At 35.6% G+C, this 23437-nt stretch overlaps 1 protein-coding gene across 2 annotated transcripts; it reads left to right on the forward strand.

Annotated features, from left to right (window-relative positions):
• The first annotated feature begins 24 nt into the window (after nucleotides 1–24).
• Nucleotides 25–13492, forward strand: LOC138336567 (succinate--CoA ligase [GDP-forming] subunit beta, mitochondrial-like). Of its 2 annotated transcripts, XR_011210440.1 has the most exons (12): nucleotides 25–195; nucleotides 2380–2524; nucleotides 3238–3337; nucleotides 4072–4162; nucleotides 4771–4923; nucleotides 5381–5470; nucleotides 5930–6026; nucleotides 6993–7154; nucleotides 8223–8365; nucleotides 8758–8878; nucleotides 9586–12866; nucleotides 13374–13492. XR_011210440.1 is itself a non-coding variant. In XM_069286084.1 (11 exons), exons 1-11 carry the CDS (start codon nucleotides 40–42, stop codon nucleotides 9693–9695), a joined length of 1368 nt encoding a protein of 455 aa, XP_069142185.1. In that variant the 5' UTR covers nucleotides 25–39; the 3' UTR covers nucleotides 9696–13492. The 2 variants fall into 2 exon arrangements, 1 of the variants encoding a protein (XP_069142185.1); XM_069286084.1 differs by having other exon boundaries at nucleotides 9586–13492.
• Nucleotides 13493–23437: the final 9945 nt, after the last annotated feature.

Below are 23437 nucleotides of genomic sequence, written 5' to 3' on the forward strand. Positions count from 1 at the left end.
ATACTCTTTAAAAAAGACGTTTTATGGTACTATATTTCCATGCGCAACAAAATAGAACGTCAAGGTGAAGAGGCTAGTAACGAATTCTCGCGATACCCCGAGATTTTAGAAATGGCTGCGCCTATCCAGTTTTTGCGGTCGTCCATGCGACTTTCGTCGTACCGGTGCTTATGCAAAGGGAGATGGAATCGCAAGGTTGGCAGTGGTGCATTACTGTAGTTTTTAGGCTTAGATTAATTTAAACATGCATTGACAATTAATTTAAAATGTGGATCAGTGTTTTCGTGTTAGATAACGAGCTTTCATTTCGGTACACCCCGGATCTTGTCATTTGTAATAACCATAACTGTTGCATCCGAATGGATCAGCTGTTCGACAAAACTTTATCTCTGATATGCCCTACAAATGGATTTAGGGCACCAGGTCATATATGTCAATACTTGTAGTCAATGCTGTGGCCGTGTCACGAACACGCTCTCTAAAAACAATGTTTAAGATATTGTTTACTCTTTAGTTTAAGATAGAGTTAATTAGTGACTGCAATCCGGATCATGTTACATAAACAAACTTGTTGCCAATGATTTAATAAGACTTGATACCTAAACCCATATTCTTAGCATACACTGCAAGTTAATAATTGAACCAGAAACATAACCTTATGCTTCTTGTGAAACTGATCTCATAGTTCCACGGATTGGGGACACTCCCGTATATGCAGGATAGTCCTGCATTTAATAAATGGTCCAATATTTGAGGGATAATTTTGTTACGCAAATGCAGGATTTTGTGAAATGAAAATTGATAAACTTGTTTAAAAAATTTGTATCGAAAAAGGGCGTCATAATTTTCAGATAGTCACATAACTGATTGAAGACTTCATGTTTTTATGTATGAACTATTGGATTCTAGTTAAAGATGCTCCACCGCCGACAGAGCATAAATGATGTTCATTATTGGAACAGTAATTGGTGTTTAATCGTGTATATATATGTCTAATTAACACAAAAAATGATATAAAATATTTTATTTTGCCTTTGGTGCAAGCGCAATCAGTACTTCATTCCATATAGGATATAATGGCACGGAATTTTTTCGGGATGCAATTAATTATTTTTCATATTTTGAACTTGAAGTAAAATTAGAAGCTCAAACTGTTGAATGGTGGTAATGGTGTAAAGTAAGTAACTTTTGTAACTGAAGAAAAATACTAAATCGTCTGCTCCTGTTTTTAATAGTGAAAAATTACTATTTGTCAGCGACTGGCATCTTTAACTATATGATTTTCTTGGTGACTTTTACAATTATTTAGATAATGAAATTTGTTTCCATTTGAGTAATAATGGGGAAAGTTGTATTAGTGATGATGCCATGTAAAATTATGACGACCTTTTTTGATAACAATGTTTAAAGCAACTTTATCAATTTTCATTTCAATCCTGTATTTGCAGAACAAAATTATCCCTTAAATACAGGACTGTTACTCAAATGCAAAACTATCCTGCATATATGGGAGTGTCCCCAACCTGTTCCAGACATACAAACGTTTGTCTCTTCTTCGATCGTACGAAGAGGAGCTCCTAGCTGTTTAAGTGTAAAAGGAGCAGATCAGTGTGGTTTGTAAATAGTGTTAAACACAATCTCATGCTTCTTTGGCTCAGTCATAGAGCCATATTTTTTCACTAGAAACACAGATTTGATTCTTGGTCGGGGCACTAGACAGGAATCCTAGTGTAATTTAGCCCAAATCAGGCGGTACCACAGCCAGGTTAAACCTAAATAGAATGCACTTGCCTACTGTCATAGCTGACTTAGATGGAAGGAGTTACCTCCCCTGACCTGTCTGATCAGATTGATTTCTTGTGTGATTTGTCACTTAGAGATAATAATATGCTAGATAGCAATCATTTGAATTATTCCATGAATTAGTACAAAATACAGAATTATAAAACAATTCAGAAGATTTTATGTATATTTCAGACAAGATAGTAATGCCATCATAATGCCATTACGTATGGTGCCATATATACAGTACATATAACATATAAGTCAGGTATTTTATGGTATGATAATTAAACAATAGCCATTTATCTACATGTATCAAAGCCATTCAAATACAGCTAATTATTGATTAAAATACAAAATGGCCAGAAGTTTGACATCCATGGCCGGCTTCCAATATTTACTTTTAAATGATTTTAAATGGACTTCGTTTTTGTATTATAAACGTCAAATATATTACTTGTGAATATGATGGATGATGTAGCTTTTATTGTTTTTTGTTTTTTTTTTTTTATTTGACCTATTTTCATTGCCATTAGTTTTAGATGTTTTGTTATTGTTTTGAAGAGATGAATTCCACTTTGGTATTTAAATTAACAGACAGGAGTAGTAACAGTGCCAGCTCGAGACCTAAATCTACAGGAATACCAAAGTAAGAAGTTGATGGAGGATGGAGGTGTATCTGTTCAGAAGTTTGTAATGGTCAATAGCCTGGAGGATGCTAAAAAAGCTTCAGAAAGACTAAGTAGGTACCATATACCATATTTTCCCTAATGAGGGTGCCAGGCGCAGGTAAATGGCTTAGGGGGGCGCCGTTATTTGAGACCATTTTTAGATATTTTTTTTTCTGAAACAGACTATAGTCATCTTGCTTTTAGTTTCATATTTTCTGAAACTTATAATAACCAACTTACATTTTGACATAAATACTTGGCAAAGATATCCTTAGTTGTTCAGTGCAATAAATTTAGTGTTTATACAAGCTGATTGAATATCTGTTAGGCATCAGATTGATGTAAATCTGTATTTCATTAACGTCTGCAAAGACAAATCGTCACAATCTGGCACAAAAATTGTATGAAATTAGTTGATTTTTTAGCAAAAAACGTGGGGGTGCCCTTATTAAAGGAGGCGCTCTTTGATTTTGGGAAAATGTGCAACAAAACAAGGATTTGGGGAAAATTATGAAATATGAAATAAAGCATAACAAATAAGATTTTTTATTTCTAATGTAGTTAATATACTTTTCTGAAGCCAATTCACAAATATTTAAAGTCTTAACCAGCTAAGTTCATGTAATATATTTAGATATAGTTTTCAAGAAATTTTGATTTTGGGAAATTTAAGGCTTGAATTGGGGAAAATTTAGAGTTTTGCCATGGGGAACGGGGCCAAATTTCGGCCCCAAATCATGTTGAAAAAAAGCCCTGTTTATTATTAAAATATTTTCTCTTTCAGAGGTTGATGAATATGTGATAAAAGCTCAAATTCTTGCTGGCGGAAGAGGAAAGGGGACATTTTCAAATGGTTTTAAGGGAGGAGTACATTTAACCAAAGAGTGAGTTTCAAGTTAATACTACAGGTCCTGATAAGTGTTAGTTACTGGGTAATAAATATAAGGAAAGCCATGCTAATATTTCTAAAAATTTACACAGCCTTATTACCTATAACGATGCTCCGACGCCGACAGAGCATTAACAACTCTCATTATTTGAACAATACATGGAAATTATTCATTTAATGTAAATATATGTCAAATTAACACAAAAAATTGTATAAAATAATTGACTTTGCTTTTGGTGGATGCACAATTAGTACTTAATTCTATAGTGCCAGGACGCATTTATTTATTTTTAAAGTTAAAGTTAAATTAGAAGGTCAATCTTTTCAATGGTGGTTATGGTATAAAGTACGGGTAAGTAACTTTTGCAACTGAAGAAAAATACAAATTTGACAGTAATGACTGCTCCTGTTTTTGATATAGAAAAAATCATCAGCATCTTTAAACTTTTGATAACACAAAAGTAAATGTTATGTAAAAACTTTGTTTTCCTGAATGGTAAAATCTTTTGTTATTTTGATTTTCAACAATGTATCTTTTTATATATACATTTGTAATTATAAATATTTCCCGGCTTGCGTTAAAAAATGGTTATATTATTTGGACTATTCAGTTTATAAAGTCACAAGTAATAAAATTCTACAAACATTTTGTAAGATTGGGAATGGTTGTGAGAGATTTGAGAATTGTGAGGCTATAATTTGTACTGGCTGCTCTTTCTGACTTTTCAGTCCATCCAAAGTAGAAGGAATCGTAGAAAGCATGCTCGGTCACAAACTGACAACGAAACAGACGGCAGCTGATGGGGTCAAGGTCAACCAGGTTAGCACTAGATATTTTAGTTCATATATTTATGACATAACTTGTTGTTGTTGTCCTTGTGTCCATTTGTAAACATTATTCTTTCTCAGGAAGTACGAAAGGTAACTTTCTCAAATTTCATGCATATTTTCTCTTAGCATCTTAGTTGTACATTATGCATTTTGGGACTAATCAGTCAACAAGATGGCTAACCAGCAGCCATCTTAGTTTTTGGTAGTTGAAGTTTTTCATAAAGTACTTAAGGGGTTTGTCTCAAATTTCATATGCAGGATCAAATGCCTTTGCAATCTAATTAAAATTAGACTTGTAACTACACTCCACTACACTACACTACACTCCACCTCTGGCCTAGAATCGGAACATCTCGGGAAGTACACTTAGCCGTTTACACTTTCGAATGAATCAACCACTCCGAATATTCCATAGGCGACACACTGATTGGCTGACCATAGGGGTCATGCCGAGGTGACCCCCGTACAGGGCTCTGTTAGAACTTTTATTGGAGTGTAATGTAGAGTATCATAGTGGAGCAAAATTACATGTCTGATTCTAATTAGATTGATGCCTTCGACCTTTAAGTTTTGAATTGAATATTTTTGTTTATTTAGGTAATGGTAGCAGAAGCTTTAGACATCGCCAAGGAGACGTATTTCGCCATTGTGATGGATCGCGGGTACAACGGTCCTGTCATGGTTGGCAGCAAACATGGAGGTGTAGATATCGAGGAGACGGCGGAAAAAGATCCCGACTCTATTATTAAGGTAGAAATAGTCTAATAAATCCAATTTTAATGAAATTGCTGGTTTATTGAATTTACAAGAAAAGTCATTGTATTTAAGAATGAGTACAAACTGACAATTTTAAAATTTTACAAGCAAATCTTATTTGTATTAAATCATGATGAGTAGATCATAATAATTTTTTTTTTCATTTTGAAAATTGATCATCTAATTTGATTATGGGTATTAAAGGTAATGAAATATAGAGCTATCAATCAATTGACTAATATCCAAGCAGTATATAGCCTTGTTTCGTACTCACACATGTTTCCATGTTTTCGTTGTGGGAGCAAATGTAGTAGCATTACAAAGCCATGCGCGCTACCCGTCGGCGATCCTTCAATTAGCATTATGTGTAACTTAAACAGAAATATGTCATTTGATTTTTGGAAGTGGGGATAGCAATAACATTATTTTAGATTCTATTATGTTTCATTAGGAAGCGGTGGACATTGTCACAGGTATTACAGATGAACAAGCCCTTAGGATGGCAGAGAAGTTGGACTTCACCGGAGAACATCTACAAGAGGTAAAGGACAGTGAACTTTCAGGAGGGCTTCATCCTTGGTTGAATTGTGCAAAGTGTGTAGCATACTGGAGTGAAGGGCTAATAAGGCTGTTTAAAGTTTTCCCTGATATACATTATTACAGGACAACTGTAATAAGATCTTAACATGCCTTTTCAGTGAACCAAGAGTCCTCGAAACTTGATATCTGGCATGTAGACTAAACCGCGGTTATAATGAACCTCTGGAGACCAACAAAATCACTTTGTTATACAAGATGTCTTATAGATACCTTGATAGAAATAGATATTACAACGTTATAACCATAAATTTTAGTTGTAAATGTGTTTGTTTTTAAACATATTCTTCTGTACATGTTGGAGAGCTTCAAAAGTTGTTAAAATGACTGATCTTGACCCTCATTAAAGATATCATTTAGTTTTAACTGAATACTGAAATGGTTCTTGTCCTTTACATTCCAGGCAGCGACACAAATCACCAGACTTTATAACCTATTTGTGAAGGTAGACGCTACACAGTTGGAGATTAACCCCTTCGGAGAGACCCCAGATGGACGAGGTGAGTGTGTTAAAGTACAGTAAGGATTGGTATCTTAACTTGAAGACTTTAGGCTCCATCTTTGCCAACCAGATGTTGTTGATACCTGGACTTATAATGTTGATATGAAGATCAGTGTGTTTATTTCTTGAGTTAAAGTTGTATGGTCTGTAACTTGCTGTGTTTTTGGCATAGAAAAAGTATTTAAAGTGTTCTATATATTTTTCTCCGCAACTCGGTTTTAAACTTTTGATATTTACCAACTATTGTAAAGTTCGCATTCTTCAAATTATTAAACGTGTATATGTTTAAAATAGCTTGGAAATATCCGAACTGTTCCTATTTATTCCAACCTGTACGAATCTTGCCAATTTTGACCACGTGATACGGCTCGGGAGGTTCCGATCTATACGGGTATTGCCAATGTCAGTCACGTGATGCAACTCAGTTGCCGATATTACCTGAAAGTTTGAAACATATTGTTGACTCTGGAGTTTTTTTCAAAACATGTGATATTTCATGCCACATTTACCACTATATCAATATTATATTGGTGCTTTCATGATTCTGAACCATCATATATAAGCATCCATTTTCACACATTTTATGTTTTATGAGAGTTTGTGATGGTGAAAATTACAAGAAATACAACTTTAAACGGGAGACTCCCAAAATTCTAAGGGGAAAAAAATTGTCTCCAGTTTGAAAGATATGACACTTGCGTGTCCCGTCTCCAAAACAAACCTCCAGATTTCTGCTGTTTTACATAATCTCCTAATTGGTGGTTAATTGTACTCAGCCCACATGGTTTTAGTGTCTCGATCCCCACGTATTAATATTTCTTTATCAATTAATGCTGAATGCATTGGGAATTCAAGGAAGATTGTACCAGGTTTCTATGAAATTAATTTTGTATAGATGCTAAGAGTTTTATTGTTGATGATGAAGTTTACAGCAATATGGCTTAATCTATTTATCACTTTACAGTGGTGTGTTTTGATGCCAAGTTAAATTTTGATGACAACGCCGCATTCCGACAAAAAGAAATATTTGACATGGAGGACACCAGTGAAACAGATCCGCGGGAGATTGAAGCGAACAGACTCAAGTTGAACTACATAGGGTTGGATGGTAGCATCGGATGTTTAGGTAACATGTTTGTTCTTTGATGATGATCATCAAATTGTTTATTATTTCGTTAAATTAAATATGACTTTGAATTTCTAAATATGAGCAGCAATACTCCAAACCAACTTATTTTTACAGAGACTGAATTTTGTGGTTACATGCCTAAATACTTTTGCGATGATTTAATTTTGCGATTAGAGTCATAAGGTTCTAATTTATGTGATGTTTGTGGTCTGTTAGCTTTCCTTAAAATTGTCTAGTCATCAAGCAAAAACAAAAATGAGGGTTTAACCACAGGAGTTTGACGTTCAGTCAATAATATATAGTATAAACAAATAAAAAATACCCCTATATGCTATATAAAAACACCAGGAATGAAATGCATCGCTGGCCAATTATTTTACCAGATTCCTGTCAGATTCCGGTCGAATCAGCTCTTTAGGATGTTCCGTTTGGAGTGCTCTCCCTTGTATAAAACTTAAAAATGTTCATCAAAACTATCTTTTTAGTTCACGAAAAAATGTAAATGATATGTAACAAGCATAGATATTTTATCAGGAATTGCATTTAAAAATAATTAAATTTCATTTGTGCGGAACTGTGTGACGTCAGCATATGGATTCGGAAACAAAAACAAAGTAGTCCCCAAATCTGCAAACTTTCATAATGACATGGGATTAAACTTATTGTGATGGGGTTGTGAACAGGTTAGTGTTGATATATGTGAAGAATAACATCTGATTGTATTATCGGTGCGGTGACACATGCAGACATTGCCCAGAAAATTTTTTACAGAACTTTTACCGAAGATGGTGAAAAATTTGGCCAGCAATGCATTTAATTCCTGGTGTTTTTATATAGTATATAGCGATATTTTTTTATATTAAGCAAATCTGTACAATAGCAAGCTTGGGAATAAAAAATGAATTTAGCATAAATGTCTTTAAAATTAATCTTAATGCATTGAATTGATTTGAACCATATTTGGTGTGTAGCATCCTTGACTGCTCATTGGTCCTTGGAGATCATGCCATATTCCTGTGTACAGTGTCTTTTATCATGTGTCATTATTCTCTGTTGTGTTTGAAGTAAATGGTGCTGGTCTTGCCATGGCGACGATGGACATCATCAAACTTCACGGCGGGGAACCAGCCAACTTTCTGGATGTAGGAGGTGGAGTATCTGAACAGCAAGTGTATGACGCCTTCCAGCTACTTACTGCCGATTCTCATGTATGTTAAGTTATAGCAATAGTTTTGTGTTTTTTGAAAAATTATGCTTTAGATCTAAAAACATTGAACCAATAACAGTTTTATCAGTTTAATAAACTATATCTCTCTGAATATGTGACATGAATTTGGTATTCCATTTAATTTTATCCCATTCACCCCTCAAGTTTCATAATGGACTATTCTGGTTCTTCAAGTAGAAGAGTCCAAATGTGTCTTTAGGGGTGAGTGAGTTAAGATAAATGCTTTTAAGATGAATCTTCTCATAACAAATTGAATAGTAATACAGATTTTAATTATCTCGGAACCAAACATATTTTGGATAATAGGCAAGTCTTTTGAAATTTAACATATAGCAAACTATTATAGTGACTCTTTCCTTTTTACATTTGTAGGTGAAGGGAATTCTAGTGAATGTGTTTGGTGGTATTGTAAACTGTGCGACTGTCGCCACTGGTATCCTTAAAGCCTGTCAGAGGATCAACCTGAAGCTCCCTCTGGTGGTTCGTTTAGAAGGTAGGCAACTCTGCTTGATCATTTTATATTGTTCTTCTATGAAGGAACTTTGGTAACCATGTGGCTATGTGTCCAACATTCCACCACTAATACACATGACTGTGAGACTTGTAACAGCCAATATTCTTTCCCTCCTGCTGATTGTTTCTTAGTTCAAATCCCATTTGACTGAATCTCTGACTGAAAGTTTCCTCAAAAATTCAGCTGTCTGATTCTTCCCGGGAGAACCTTTTCAGACAGGGTAAAATATTCTTTCAAAAGTGGCAACTTCATCTTTCCACAGCCATTAAAATCTGGCAGGCTTTTAAATGACCAAAAGCTTGTAAAACAAATCACAATACTGATGTTTGAGTACATTTTGTCATGGTTATCTCCCCTACCCTGTAATATGCCTGAAAATGTGTACCGAAAGATAACTGCATAATCATATAAAATTCATAATCGTGACATAAACTTACTTCCTAACGACTCGTTTTATTATTGAATATATTGAATATATTGTCCCAAGGTATATGAAATAAAAGATGTTATAATTAGCTGGACTGATTATTATGGGCAAGTGAGGCAGACCCAAAAAGGCTAATTCATACCATTTGCTTTTCTGCTGAAGCATATCATCTTTACTTTAAGGAGAATTTTCAACTTCCTGAAGCAGAGGCGTGTTTTTCTAATTTTAAAATTAATCCTGTTTGATTTTTTCACTTCAGGACAAAATGTTGAAGCTGGAAGAAAAATCCTTGAGGAGAGCAACCTTCCCATAAAAGCAGCCTTTGGATTTGAGGAAGCAGCCAAGCTAGCCGTGGCCAGCGTGAAATGAGAGGGATATATCGCCGTAGCTTTAGGTCACTGCTGAGGTGTCGGTGCTGAATCCTAACATCTCATGCCATTTATCTTATCATAATCCTACGACAATCGAAATTAAAATATATAATTAGTATTTTTGAAGTGCTAGAAACTATTCACAGGCTTAAGGTATCTTTTCATAGAGCTGAATAACTTCATAGCTGTTCTTTTGGACAGAATTTTGTTGTTAGGTTATTTATTTGTGAAAGAAACATCTAAGATTTTTGAAGAATAAAAAATCTTACATAATCAAAGTACGAGGAATTTTAAAACTTAAAAAAGTATTGGTAACTATGCACAATTAAAAGTCAATTTATTAGTAGATGTTGATTGAGTCGCAGAGGTACCATCTAATTTTTAACCCAACACAATCAGAATGCAAATTGTGTATCTTTTTACGTATTTTGGGCACCATTAATAAATTAATTTTTAGATAGTAAAAAAAATATGGTGGTGGCTCGATGTGGGATGTAAACTATTACATGTAATTTAAAGAATTTTTGATTTTCATTCTTTTTTTATCTGTATCTGTACCTGTTGGGAGATTTTTTTCCTAAAAACACAAGAATGAAAGAGTTTATGTAAGGGATACAACATGATGCTTTGTGTGTATGATTTTTGGTGTGGATGTGGTGATAATATTAATGTTTTCAGGATAATGAAGGCAGCAATCATGTTGTGGAAAACATTGAAAATATGTTTGATTGATGTCTATTTAATAATGATAATCATGTTTTGATACTTTTAAATGGGTTTGCTTTATTTGAAAGTGTATAAAAATTATTTTGGTACTGTAAATCACTGTATTTTGGTGAGATATATATTTTCGCGTAATTTCATGAGGGAATTGAAATCAAATGCAAATTCAAATGTTTTGCAAATACGTGTAATTGTATAAAATGTGATTACAATATATGAACATAGTTAACAGCCTTTGATCGCAGATTAATATACATTTGTATTTGCGAATATGTGGAAACGAGGACGCGAAATATTGTATACACAAAACTAAAGTGGTTTATGGTAGTATTGTGATAAAAGATGAGTGTAAGTGAATAAATGTATCACCTTAAGGTGTGAGATCGCTGAATCATGATGTCTAATATCACCTGTGGTGTTTTCTATGACTCAGGGGCATGACAAAATTCAAAAATTAGGAATTTATTCCATCTTTGCATGTTATACAAAGTTATCTGCCGCTGTGGGTAGGTATGAATGCTGACATTGTTATTTTATGACTGAAATTTGTAGAGATTTTTCTTAAGTCTGTGACGTTATGCTTGCAAACACTTGATGAATTATGAATGATATTTTATGATTAATATAAAAACTTTCTCTCAAGAAAAGATAACTCGGTATTGTGCAAAAAGAAAATGCAAAATGTAAATATTAAAGTCAATCTGTATTTGATATCATCTTTTTTGACAACTCAGTTGTCCAAAATATACGAGTGTTTACTGCTGAGAAAAAGTTCATATTCATACAGAGAAACCAAGTAAACTATTGACAGGACTATGGCACCACATGGTATAATTTGAGTTATCCACATATTGAAAATTTTTAGTCAGGAATTAAATAAACGTGAGGTGTTATCATTTATATGGAACAACCAGTTCAACAGTTTGTGAAAGTAATTATTTCAAGTATAAATTCCGTCAGACCTTCAGATTTTGTCACAGGTCTATAAAGGCTTTGTCGAGGCTTGTTGAAAAACAATATAAAATCACTCCTGCGCCAGGGAACTGCTGAAATTTTACTCCTGTGGATATGTAAGCATCACTTACCTCAAACTCAATCAATCAATCATGTGTAAAGCCAATATACAATGTAGATATGTATATTTAAATATATTTGTGATAGTTTTTGTAAAAAAAACACCAAGTATATATATACATGATTGTCAAAAAATTACAATGGTGTTAAGGTCTCAACAGTAACTCAATAGAACTGTTTATGGCTTGTACTTTGTCTTTTTGCAGATAACATCATAAAAGGATGATTTAATCTTGTTTTTGTGAAAGAAATTGTAAGAAAATAATATAGATTAGTAAATTGTATGAAATATAATAATATAGTAATTTATTATAATAAAAACCCAGCTTAAATACACATGTAGTATACTGTATACACAGAGCTTTCTAGGGATTTCTTTACTTCGGCCACTTTTTCATTGGTTGTACATTTTTGAATTTGTGATACAGACTTATATGTGATATAAATGTGTGCTAGATGTTTGATTTCTGTCAGTGGTAGAAATGGAAATCCATGTAGTAAAGAATTTGTGTTAAATATTCACATTAATGTTGAGTAAATAATGTGATTCTATAAGTGACTAATAGTATTATTTTTTTAACATGCTTTTGAATAAAATTATATAGAATCATGTACACATTGATATCTATGTTAATGTAAAAACTCAACATTTGTTTATGGATGTTATTTGTTTTGAAAATCATTTAGGAATCGATTTAAACAAACTTCTTTCAAATAGGAACAATAGTATACTGGGTGTTCATTGTCATATTCAGAAGGAAAATGGTATTTATTAAACAACTTATTACATTTCTTCTACTTTTGCATTAAAATATGCGTGAGAATTTAATTTCTGAAAAACTATTAAAACGTGTTCAATTTGAGATATTTTGGATAGCTATTGTATACAGCGAGCCCTGTATATATATATACCGACCACTTTTAAAGAACAGTAGAGAGGGATGACTTAGTAGGCAGTGGTCTTTATATCCAGGTGGTTTTATTATAAAGGTTACAGTAAAACCTGTATTTACCGACCACCTTTAGGGAACACCAGTAGAGAGGGATGACTGTAGTAGGCAGTGGTCTTTATATCCAGGTGGTTTTATTATAAAGGTTACAGTAAAACCTGTATTTACCGACCACCTTTAGAGAACACCAGTAGAGAGGGATAACTGTAGTAGGCAGTGGTCTTTATATCTAGGTGGTTTTATTATAGAGGTTACAGTAAAACCTGTATTTACCGACCACCTTTAGAGAACACCAGTAGAGAGGGATGACTGTAGTAGGCAGTGGTCTTTATATCTAGGTGGTTTTGTTATAGAGGTTACAGTAAAACCTGTATTTACCGACCACCTTTAGAGAACACCAGTAGAGAGGGATGACTTAATAGGCAGTGGTCTTTATATCCAGGAGGTTTTATTATAAAGGTTACAGTAAAACCTGTATTTACCGACCACCTTTAGGGAACACCAGTAGAGAGGGATGACTGTAGTAGGCAGTGGTCTTTATATCCAGGTGGTTTTATTATAAAGGTTACAGTAAAACCTGTATTTACCGACCACCTTTAGGGAACACCAGTAGAGAGGGATGACTTAGTAGGCAGTGGTCTTTATATCCAGGTGGTTTTATTATAAAGGTTACAGTAAAACCTGTATATACCGACCACCTTTAGGGAACACCAGTAGAGAGGGATGACTGTAGTAGGCAGTGGTCTTTATATCCAGGTGGTTTTATTATAAAGGTTACAGTAAAACCTGTATATACCGACCACCTTTAGAGAACACCAGTAGAGAGGGATGACTGTAGTAGGCAGTGGTATTGTTATAGAGGTTACAGTAAAACCTGTATATACCGACCACCTTTAGAGAACACCAGTAGAGAGGGATGACTGTAGTAGGCAGTGGTTTTGTTATAGAGGTTAGTGTAGTATTTAACAATGAATAATTAATACATTGTATGACCTTATGATGTAAAATGATTTTAATGAAAGTGGATGAATATATGTGCCAATCAGAATTTACTCGTTTGTTTTTGTTTCATTTAGTAATCATTCTAAATATGTTGTGTGAGGGGAGGGAGAGCAGGATGATCAGAAAATTGTGCTTGCAAAAACATTGATAAAATGGACGTTCCTTCCATGAAACTGATTGAAGGTTATACAAGGAAGCTAAATATTAGATATGTCATTTCCTTGAGCAGTACAAATGATAATTTTAAGCCTGCCTACCATAGTGTGGGTGTGGAGTGTGGAGGGTATTGTTAGACATCTATTGTCATTTTCTCAGTTCATAAAAACTTTTACAGTCCAAAGAGGCCCAGAAACCTGATAATGGGTAAGTAGCAAGCTGGGGTGAATGACTACCAAGTTTGTTTATAAATTAATGACCTTGAACTCTATTAAATGCCATGGCTCAGATAAGCAAACATCTGTAGATGGCCTGTCAATACTTTAAATACATAGACTTGATATTGCATGCGAAGATAAGGGACTATTAAACAAATGACCTTGACTCTTGACTTTAAATACAGAGACTTGATATTGCATGCGAAGATAAGACACTGTCAAACAAATGACCTTGACTCTTGACGTTCATTCATGGTCATGGGTCAAATAGGCTAAACAATATCTTGTCAATATGTGCATCGCCTAGCGACCTATAACATGCTATGATAAGGACTTGTATGTTTGTTAAAATAAATGACATTTGCCTCAATTAAAGGTAACTTGGATAAAATAGGTTGAAATCTTTAAACAAGTTCTTGTCAATGGCTGTGAGACCTAGAATCTTTATATTTGACCTGTATGGACCAAGGTGGGATAAAGGGATTATTAGTTTGCTCAAATGAATGACCTTGACCTTCATTCAGGGTCACGGGAGTAAATCTTTAAATAACTCAAGTGTCATGGAGACCTGATATTCGGGAGGTAGCATTATTGAAAGAATGGCTAGCATGCTTGTCCAAATTAATTATCTGAGCTTTATTCAAGGTCACAGTGGCCAGTATATTTGAACAATGTCTTGTTGATAATTGAGAGATTCATATGTACACAATATTTTGCATACTAGGATTAGTAAATACCATTTTTTTTAATGAATGACCTTGACCTTCATTAAAGATCACGGGAATCTTAGAACGATGCTTTTAAGTTGCAGACGACACGAAAAGAATGAATCCACGAACTTATCTTACCAAAAGTTCTCTACCACAACACATTGATTCACTAAATTGCCCCAACAAAGTTTTCGTGAAATCTAAAAACTGTTCTAATTGACGTGAAAAGGAAATAGATGAATGTCGAGAAGGGTTGACCTTTCTATGCTAAGGCCAAGTTCTCAAATATGTTTAAACTGACACAAGATATAAAATATTCTTTTTAATTATTTTTAAAGAGATTGGTCATTTTTCAATGTTTGTAATGTGATAATTACATTAACAATACCCTGGGTGTATCCTTCTGTCTGTCATTCAATCTGGCTATAAATTAAATCAGATTTCAAAAAAGAACGAACAACTAGCCCGAGGCACACTGGAAAAAAAAATGATACTTAATATGTAGGAAGTTAAACGGTCAAAGCCAGACGTTTGAACTCTGGAAGCGATCAGCATTTAAAGTTGAAGGTAAATAGATAGATCAATTTTTGAAAGAGTCATTTTAGTTATTGTATAAGTGACATTTGTTATGGATGGCCCCCTACAAAGTATGGTATTGGATATCACAACTTACTAAATGTGTGTTGTCACGCCCACATGGGTAACCGAGATTGTCTGAGACCCTGATGGGTATACCAAGTACATAGGTCATGAAGTGCCGTGAATCTTAGTTCGAGTTCAGCCTTAAGGCTAATACCAGCACAACATTACCTTCGTTTGGTTCTTTACCAAACTTTTCATTCAGATTTCATAGATATTTTTGTGATTTCAGTCTCTCCTGTTACTCGCTTCGCAGCTGTAGCACTGTCTTTGTCCAGAATGTTAACTTAGAGTTCAATTCAATTCAATTCAACTTTATTGTTTCCTTACATCCGTACAAAAGGGATCGATAGCAAAACATACATGTACATAACACACAGTAGATCAAAACAACAACTTACACATTTATCAAGCCAGCTTTCCTCAGTTCAAATGACTTTTTAACTGCACGATGCTGGTAGATTTGCTACTTTATTTCCCTTTTCTATTCTGTGTATCCCAAAAGGACTTGAGAAGATCTTTATAAAATGTGATTGCAAATATATTAGATTGCATTAAACTGAGAGCACAAAATGATTAGATTGTACATTGGACATGCAATTCTAAAAGCGAAGTTGTTCCAAAGCCAACTTCCAAAAATCGCTATGCACTTTGGACCCTGTAGACCATGCTGCAATGTTTTAACGTCCATTTCAGGTTCAGAAATCGAACACTATTAAGAGGACGTTTTAATTAATTTATGAAAATCATATCTATCGATATTTTTATTCGTCTCCGGTGCCAAAATAAAATATTCATTTAAACTGATTTAATAGATATCAAAGAAGTATTGCTAGCTTTGACGATCATATTTACGATGAACTGTGGAAAAAAACCACAGAGTTATCAATTCGGGAACCATTTTTTACCCGGCTTCATCGTCTTATTTCAGGGGGATGAAGATATCAACATTTGATGAATGATTTCATGTGCGCCGATATACACTTTTTAAAATATGCAACAAATTTAAGTTTATTCCAAACTACCAGAGTAATTTCTCTTCGTTTTGGTCTGTCAGTTCTGACGGTAGATCATAGGTTTCGGTTGAGATGTGGCTAAAATCAATGGGAAAGCGGCCATCTACAAAAAGGTGTGTGGTTTAATGATCACGGAGCCGGACATGTGTGTCTATAACCTCACGAAAACAATCGTGGTAATTCGCGTCTTTACAATTACAGATTAATTATCTTTATTTATATAAGGATTTCCGACAAGCCTTAATAATGATTTCTCATTAATATATAGATTATAACAGTACCCGTAACGGGTGCGGTACCAAGCACAGTGCTAGGGCTGGCCGCTTACAGTACAAACGATGCTTCTCAATCTCTTGGCACTAGCACTACTGCTGTACATGTTTATGGTTTTGCTTCGCTGCATACGTACCCACTGACTTATGAATGAATTCGACACACTCGAGTGACCGAGACAAAAACATGCTTCACAAATAAGCAATTACGCTGTACCATCAACACAACCTGGATCGTGATAGCTTGTCAGTCTTTTTAATAAAAACGCCATTGTTTTGCATCACGATGTCAAGATGATCGCATATAATAAATTTATTCCTTGTTTTTATTAACATTTAAACATCCGGGTATAGGTACATGTATGTATATTCACGTGAAGTTCATGTAGGAGGGGACGTAGAAAAATTGTAAACATATATTATATTTACAAAACAAATTGTAGTCTACGTGTACCAGGTCCCGTCTCCCATAAAAATATTTCCCGGCGTTACTTGCGCTAATATCTTATTGATAAATGTTATATTAATTATACATTATTGTTGATGTTTATTATTTTATTTACAGAAAAAGTCTCCAAATATTAATAAGAAAATATAATAAAAATATATTTGTGATGAATAATAATCGCGTACAAATCGTGCTTTCTTTTGAAACGAGTGTCCCGTCATTAACTTTTATAGGTCCAGTATATATAAAAAGTACATTTTTATTGTTTTAGTAGATTATTACCAATGTTATAGACTGAAGACTGTGACCAGTTTGTCCTACTGGCCCACAATGGAACCAAACAGACCGCGGTGCCCTCTTTAATATTGAAGAGACCACTAAACACGAACCAGCTTTATGGACGATTTATGACAGGATGATATTGTGTGTTTTGTTATTGGACCTTAGAGATCAGCTGGGTCAGCAGCTCTATAGTTATCTTGGCGTATGCGATCTTCTAAGTCATCCATCAATGGTTATCCTGACCTTTTGAGATCATCTAGGTCAGCCATAACTCGATGGTTATCCTGACATTTTGAGATCATCTAGGTCAGCTATAACTCGATGGTTATCCTGACGTTTTGAGATCATCTAGGTCAGCCATAACTCGATGGTTATCCTTACCTTTTGAGATCATCTAGGTCAGCCATAACTCGATGGTTATCCTGACATTTTGAGATCATCTAGGTCAGCCATAACTCGATGGTTATCCTGACATTTTGAGATCATCTAGGTCAGCCACAACTCGATGGTTATCCTGACATTTTGAGATCATCTAGGTCAGCCATAACTCGATGGTTATCCTGACATTTTGAGATCATCTAGGTCAGCCACAACTCGATGGTTATCTTGGACTTTTGATATCCTCTAGGTCAGCCACAACTCGATGGTTATCCTGACACTTTGAGATCATCTAGGTCAGCCATAACTCGATGATTATCTTGATATTTTGAGATCATCTATTGCAGTCATAACTCGATGGTTATCCTGATATTTTGAGACCATCTAGGTCAGTCATGACTCGATGGTTATCCTGACATTTTGAGATCATCTAGGTCAGTCATAACTCGATGGTTATCCTGACATTTTGAGATCAACTAGGTCAGTCATAACTCGATGGTTATCCTGACATTTTGAGATCATCTAGGTCAGCCATAACTCGACTGTTATGCAGACATGTTTAGGTACTATACTGCTATCATAACCAAATGGTTATCCTGACCTTTTGAGATTCTCTATTGTAATCATAACTCAATGATTATCTTGACCTTCTCGAGATCATATAGATGAACAATAACTCGATGATTTTCCTGGCTTTTGAGATCCTCTATTGTAGACATAACTCTTTTTTTGCGATCCTCTTGGTCAACCATAACTCGATGATTATCCTGACCTTTTGAGATACCCTAGGTCAGCCACAACTCGATGGTTATCTTGGACTTTTGATATCCTCTAGGTCAGCCACAACTCGATGGTTATCTTGGACTTGTGAGATCCTCTAGGTCAGCCATAACTCGATGATTATCTTGATATTTTGAGATCATCTATTGTAGTCATAACTCGAAGGTTATCTTGATATTTGAGATCCTCTAGCCTCTAGGTCAGCCATAACTCAATGGTTATCCTGACTCTTTGAGTTCCTCTATTGTAGTCATAACTCGATGGTTAATCTGACCTTTCGAGTTCCTCTTGTGACCTTTTTCATGAGATCATTTATGTCAGTCATAACTCGATAGTTATAGCGGACTTTTGTGATCCTCTAGGCTAGCTATAACCCGATGGTTATCATAGTCTTTTGTGATCCTCTAGGCTAGCTATAACCCGATGGTTATCATAGCCTTTTGTGATCCTCTAGGCTAGCTATAACCCGATGTGTTATCATAGCCTTTTGTGATCCTCTAGGCTAGCCAAAACCCGATGGTTATCATAGTCTTTTGTGATCCTCTAGGCTAGTCATAACCCGATGGTTATCATAGTATTTTGTGATCCTCTAGGCTAGCCATAACTCGAATGGTTATCATAGCCTTTTGTGATCCTCTAGGCTAGCTATAACCCGATGGTTATCATAGTCTTTTGTGATCCTCTAGGCTAGTCATAACCCGATGGTTATCATAGTCTTTTGTGATCCTCTAGGCTAGCTATAACCCGATGGTTATCATAGCCTTTTGTGATCCTCTAGGCTAGCCATAACTCGAATGGTTATCATAGCCTTTTGTGATCCTCTAGGCTAGCTATAACCCGATGGTTATCATAGCCTTTTGTGATCCTCTAGGCTAGCCATAACCCGATGGTTATCATAGCCTTTTGTGATCCTCTAGGCTAGCCATAACCCGATGGTTATCATAGCCTTTTGTGATCCTCTAGGCTAGCTATAACCCGATGGTTATCATAGCCTTTTGTGATCCTCTAGGCTAGCAATAACCCGATGGTTATCATAGCCTTTTGTGATCCTCTAGGCTAGCTATAACCCGATGGTTATCATAGTCTTTTGTGATCCTCCTCTAGGCTAGCTATAACCCGATGGTTATCATAGTCTTTTGTGATCCTCTAGGCTAGCCATAACCCGATGGTTATCATAGTCTTTTGTGATCCTCTAGGCTAGCCAAAACCCGATGGTTATCATAGCCTTTTGTGATCCTCTAGGCTAGTCATAACCCGATGGTTATCATAGCCTTTTGTGATCCTCTAGGCTAGCCATAATCCGATGGTTATCATAGTCTTTTGTGATCCTCTAGGCTAGTCATAACCCGATGGTTATCATAGCCTTTTGTGATCCTCTAGGCTAGCCATAACCCGATGGTTATCATAGTCTTTTGTGATCCTCTAGGCTAGCCATAACCCGATGGTTATCATAGTCTATTGATATCCTCTATACTAGCTATAACCCGATGGTTATCATAGTCTTTTGTGATCCTCCAGGCTAGCCATAACCCGATGGTTATCATAGTCTATTGAGATCCTCTAGGCTAGCCATAACCCGATGGTTATCATAGCCTTTTGTGATCCTCTAGGCTAGTCATAACCCGATGGTTATCATAGCCTTTTGTGATCCTCTAGGCTAGTCATAACCCGATGGTTATCATAGCCTTTTGTGATCCTCTAGGCTAGCCATAACCCGATGGTTATCATAGCCTTTTGTGATCCTCTAGGCCAGTCATAACCCGATGGTTATCATAGCCTTTTGTGATCCTCTAGGCTAGCCATAACCCGATGGTTATCATAGTCTTTTGTGATCCTCTAGGCTAGCCATAACCCGATGGTTATCATAGTCTTTTGTGATCCTCTAGGCCAGTCATAACCCGATGGTTATCATAGCCTTTTGTGATCCTCTAGGCTAGCCATAACCCGATGGTTATCATAGTCTTTTGTGATCCTCTAGGCTAGCCATAACCCGATGGTTATCATAGTCTTTTGTGATCCTCTAGGCTAGTCATAACCCGATGGTTATCATAGTCTTTTGTGATCCTCTAGGCTAGTCATAACCCGATGGTTATCATAGCCTTTTGTGATCCTCTGTTGCAGCCATAATTCGATGGTTACAATATCATTTTGTGATCCTCTAGGCTAGTCATAACTCGATGGTTATCATAGCCTTTTGTGATCCTCTAGGCTAGCCATAACCCGATGGTTATCATAGCCTTTTGTGATCCTCTGGCTAGCCATAACCCGATGGTTATCATAGTCTTTTGTGATCCTCTAGGCTAGTCATAACTCGAATGGTTATCATAGCCTTTTGTGATCCTCTAGGCTAGCCATAACCCGATGGTTGTCCTGGCGGTTTGGGGTCCTCTATTGTAGCCATAACTCGATGGTTGTCCTGGCGGTTTGGGGTCCTCTATTGTAGCCATAACTCAATAGATATCATGACCCTTTGAGATTCTCTACTGCAATCATTCCCCGATGGATATCATGACCTTTTTTTCCTTTATTGTAATCACAACTCGATGGTTATCTTGGACTTTTGATATCCTCTAGGTCAGACACAATTCGATGGTTATCTTGGACTTTTGATATCCTCTAGGTCAGCCACAACTCGATGGTTATCTTGGACTTTTGATATCCTCTAGGTCAGCCACAACTCGATGGTTATCTTGGACTTTTGATATCCTCTAGGTCAGCCACAACTCGATGGTTATCTTGGACTTTTGATATCCTCTAGGTCAGCCACAACTCGATGGTTATCTTGGACTTTTGATATCCTCTAGGTCAGCCACAACTCGATGGTTATCTTGGACTTTTGATATAGGTCGCCACAACTCGATGGTTTCTGACTTTTGTATCCTCTAGGTCAGCCACCACAACTCTCGATCAGGATGGTTATCTTGGACTTTTGATATCCTCTAGGTCAGCCACAACTCGATGGTTATCTTGGACTTTTGATATCCTCTAGGTCAGCCACAACTCGATGGTTATCTTGGACTTTTGATATCCTCTAGGTCAGCCACAACTCGATGGTTATCTTGGACTTTTGATATCCTCTAGGTCAGCCACAACTCGATGGTTATCTTGGACTTTTGATATCCTCTAGGTCAGCCACAACTCGATGGTTATCTTGGACTTTTGATATCCTCTAGGTCAGCCACAACTCGATGGTTATCTTGGACTTTTGATATCCTCTAGGTCAGCCACAACTCGATGGTTATCTTGGACTTTTGATATCCTATAGGTCAGCCACAACTCGATGGTTATCTTGGACTTTTGATATCCTCTAGGTCAGCCACAACTCGATGGTTGTCTTGGACTTTTGATATCCTCTAGGTCAGCCACAACTCGATGGTTATCTTGGACTTTTGATATCCTATAGGTCAGCCACAACTCGATGGTTATCTTGGACTTTTGATATCCTCTAGGTCAGCCACAACTCGATGGTTATCTTGGACTTTTGATATCCTCTAGGTCAGCCATAACTCGATGGTTATCTTGAACTTTTAAGATTCTTTATTGCAATCATAACTCGATGGATATCATGATCTTTTGTGATCCTCTGTTGCAATCATAACTCGATGATTTATTTCCCTTGTTCCCTTGTTCCCCTTCGGGATGAATGATTTTTTCTACCATGATAAAGGTTATAAGATTTGTAACAATTAAGGCTACGAAACAAGTTTCAAAAATATGTACTGTTAGTAAAACATCAAATGTTCACGTGCAAAAAAAAATCGGTTGCTTTTTACGTTGCTATGAAACAACAATTATAAAAATACAATTAAATACTGTAATCCGTGCTCCATCAGCTATCAACAAATATTCCTACCCACGAAATAAGTTTAAAACCACTCAACCACAAAAGAAAGTACCCCTGACGAATATTTCATGGTATGTAGTAATTACTACACCAATCTGTACGGCACGTAGACCTTCCAGAATATGACAGGCAGTATGCCTCAGCGAGAACGCTCTATGAAATAGACAAAATTCCTTTTATCAGCGGAAGCCATAAAATAACTTTAGTGCTGTTTTCGATATAACGCTAACGCATGAAGTAGAACGGATACAGGATACACATACTCGGCCTACTTAGTGCTATAATATTGCAGCTAGGAGGAAGACCGGCGTTAATTATGATGACCTTCATAGAACTTTATGTATTACCTAAACATCCTATATTCCTCTATGACCGTTTACGGCGGATCAGGATGACATTTTCCTAATCCTTTCAAAATGCAACATTTTATTGTAACTAATTAATTTTGAATTATTTACTAAGTGCAGCCGAAATACAAATGTAATATATTTTGTCATTGAAAACTTCGAACATTTAGCATTATTGGACAAAAAAGCACGATTCAAAGAGGGAATGAATGCGTTTCATTTATGATGACATGTGACATTTCAGGGGAAAAGCAAAAAGCAATAAAATAAATAAAATTAAATAAATAATGATAAAAAAAAAAAATGATAAAACACGAAATGAATGCATGACATGTGATATTTGACATTTCAGCCGCCACCGCATTTACCTTCATATTTAACTCCCATTAATCGCTAACTATGATTTCATATAAAATAGTAACTGTACAAATGATTGTGAAATAAAAAGTGCAAATTATTTTGAAGTACCATCATCCTGACAAGTGCTTCAACAACACGACTCTCACTCGTGTAGGCGGCCACAGTTATGGAATGACATGTTTTGTCAATATTGTAAGTGGTCTTTGAAAGCCTTCTGATTGGCAGCTCTGTTGACGTAGGGCATTAATGCCAATACATAAAGTATTATATGTTTGTCTAGAATTTGAAAATCAAAAATTACAATTTAGTGTTAATGTCAGAGCGTGTCCACCCATATAGCATGCGAGACAGATTATAAAATTAGCTTCGGATGCTGGAGATAATCCGAATTCAACATAGACGTGTTAAAATCATACCTCGACGTGTATTATTGATTTTTTTGTTTGTTGTGAAAACGGAGTATTAATGAGTATTAATAAGCCGTTTTCATATAAAATGAATTTTGATGAGCGCTTCTGATAATAGCTGGATTTTGCGTTTA

Source organism: Argopecten irradians, chromosome 12 (assembly GCF_041381155.1).
Source record: "Argopecten irradians isolate NY chromosome 12, Ai_NY, whole genome shotgun sequence".
Classification (NCBI taxonomy): domain Eukaryota; kingdom Metazoa; phylum Mollusca; class Bivalvia; order Pectinida; family Pectinidae; genus Argopecten; species Argopecten irradians.

Bases quoted from the DNA above. Each gene is read 5' to 3' on its own strand.
- LOC138336567 (XM_069286084.1), top strand. From the start codon at position 40: ATGCGCAACAAAATAGAACGTCAAGGTGAAGAGGCTAGTAACGAATTC. The intron at 3,338-4,071 runs GTGAGTTTCAAG...CTGACTTTTCAG, and splicing joins GGAGTACATTTAACCAAAGA to TCCATCCAAAGTAGAAGGAA. The intron at 5,471-5,929 runs GTAAAGGACAGT...TTTACATTCCAG, and splicing joins CCGGAGAACATCTACAAGAG to GCAGCGACACAAATCACCAG.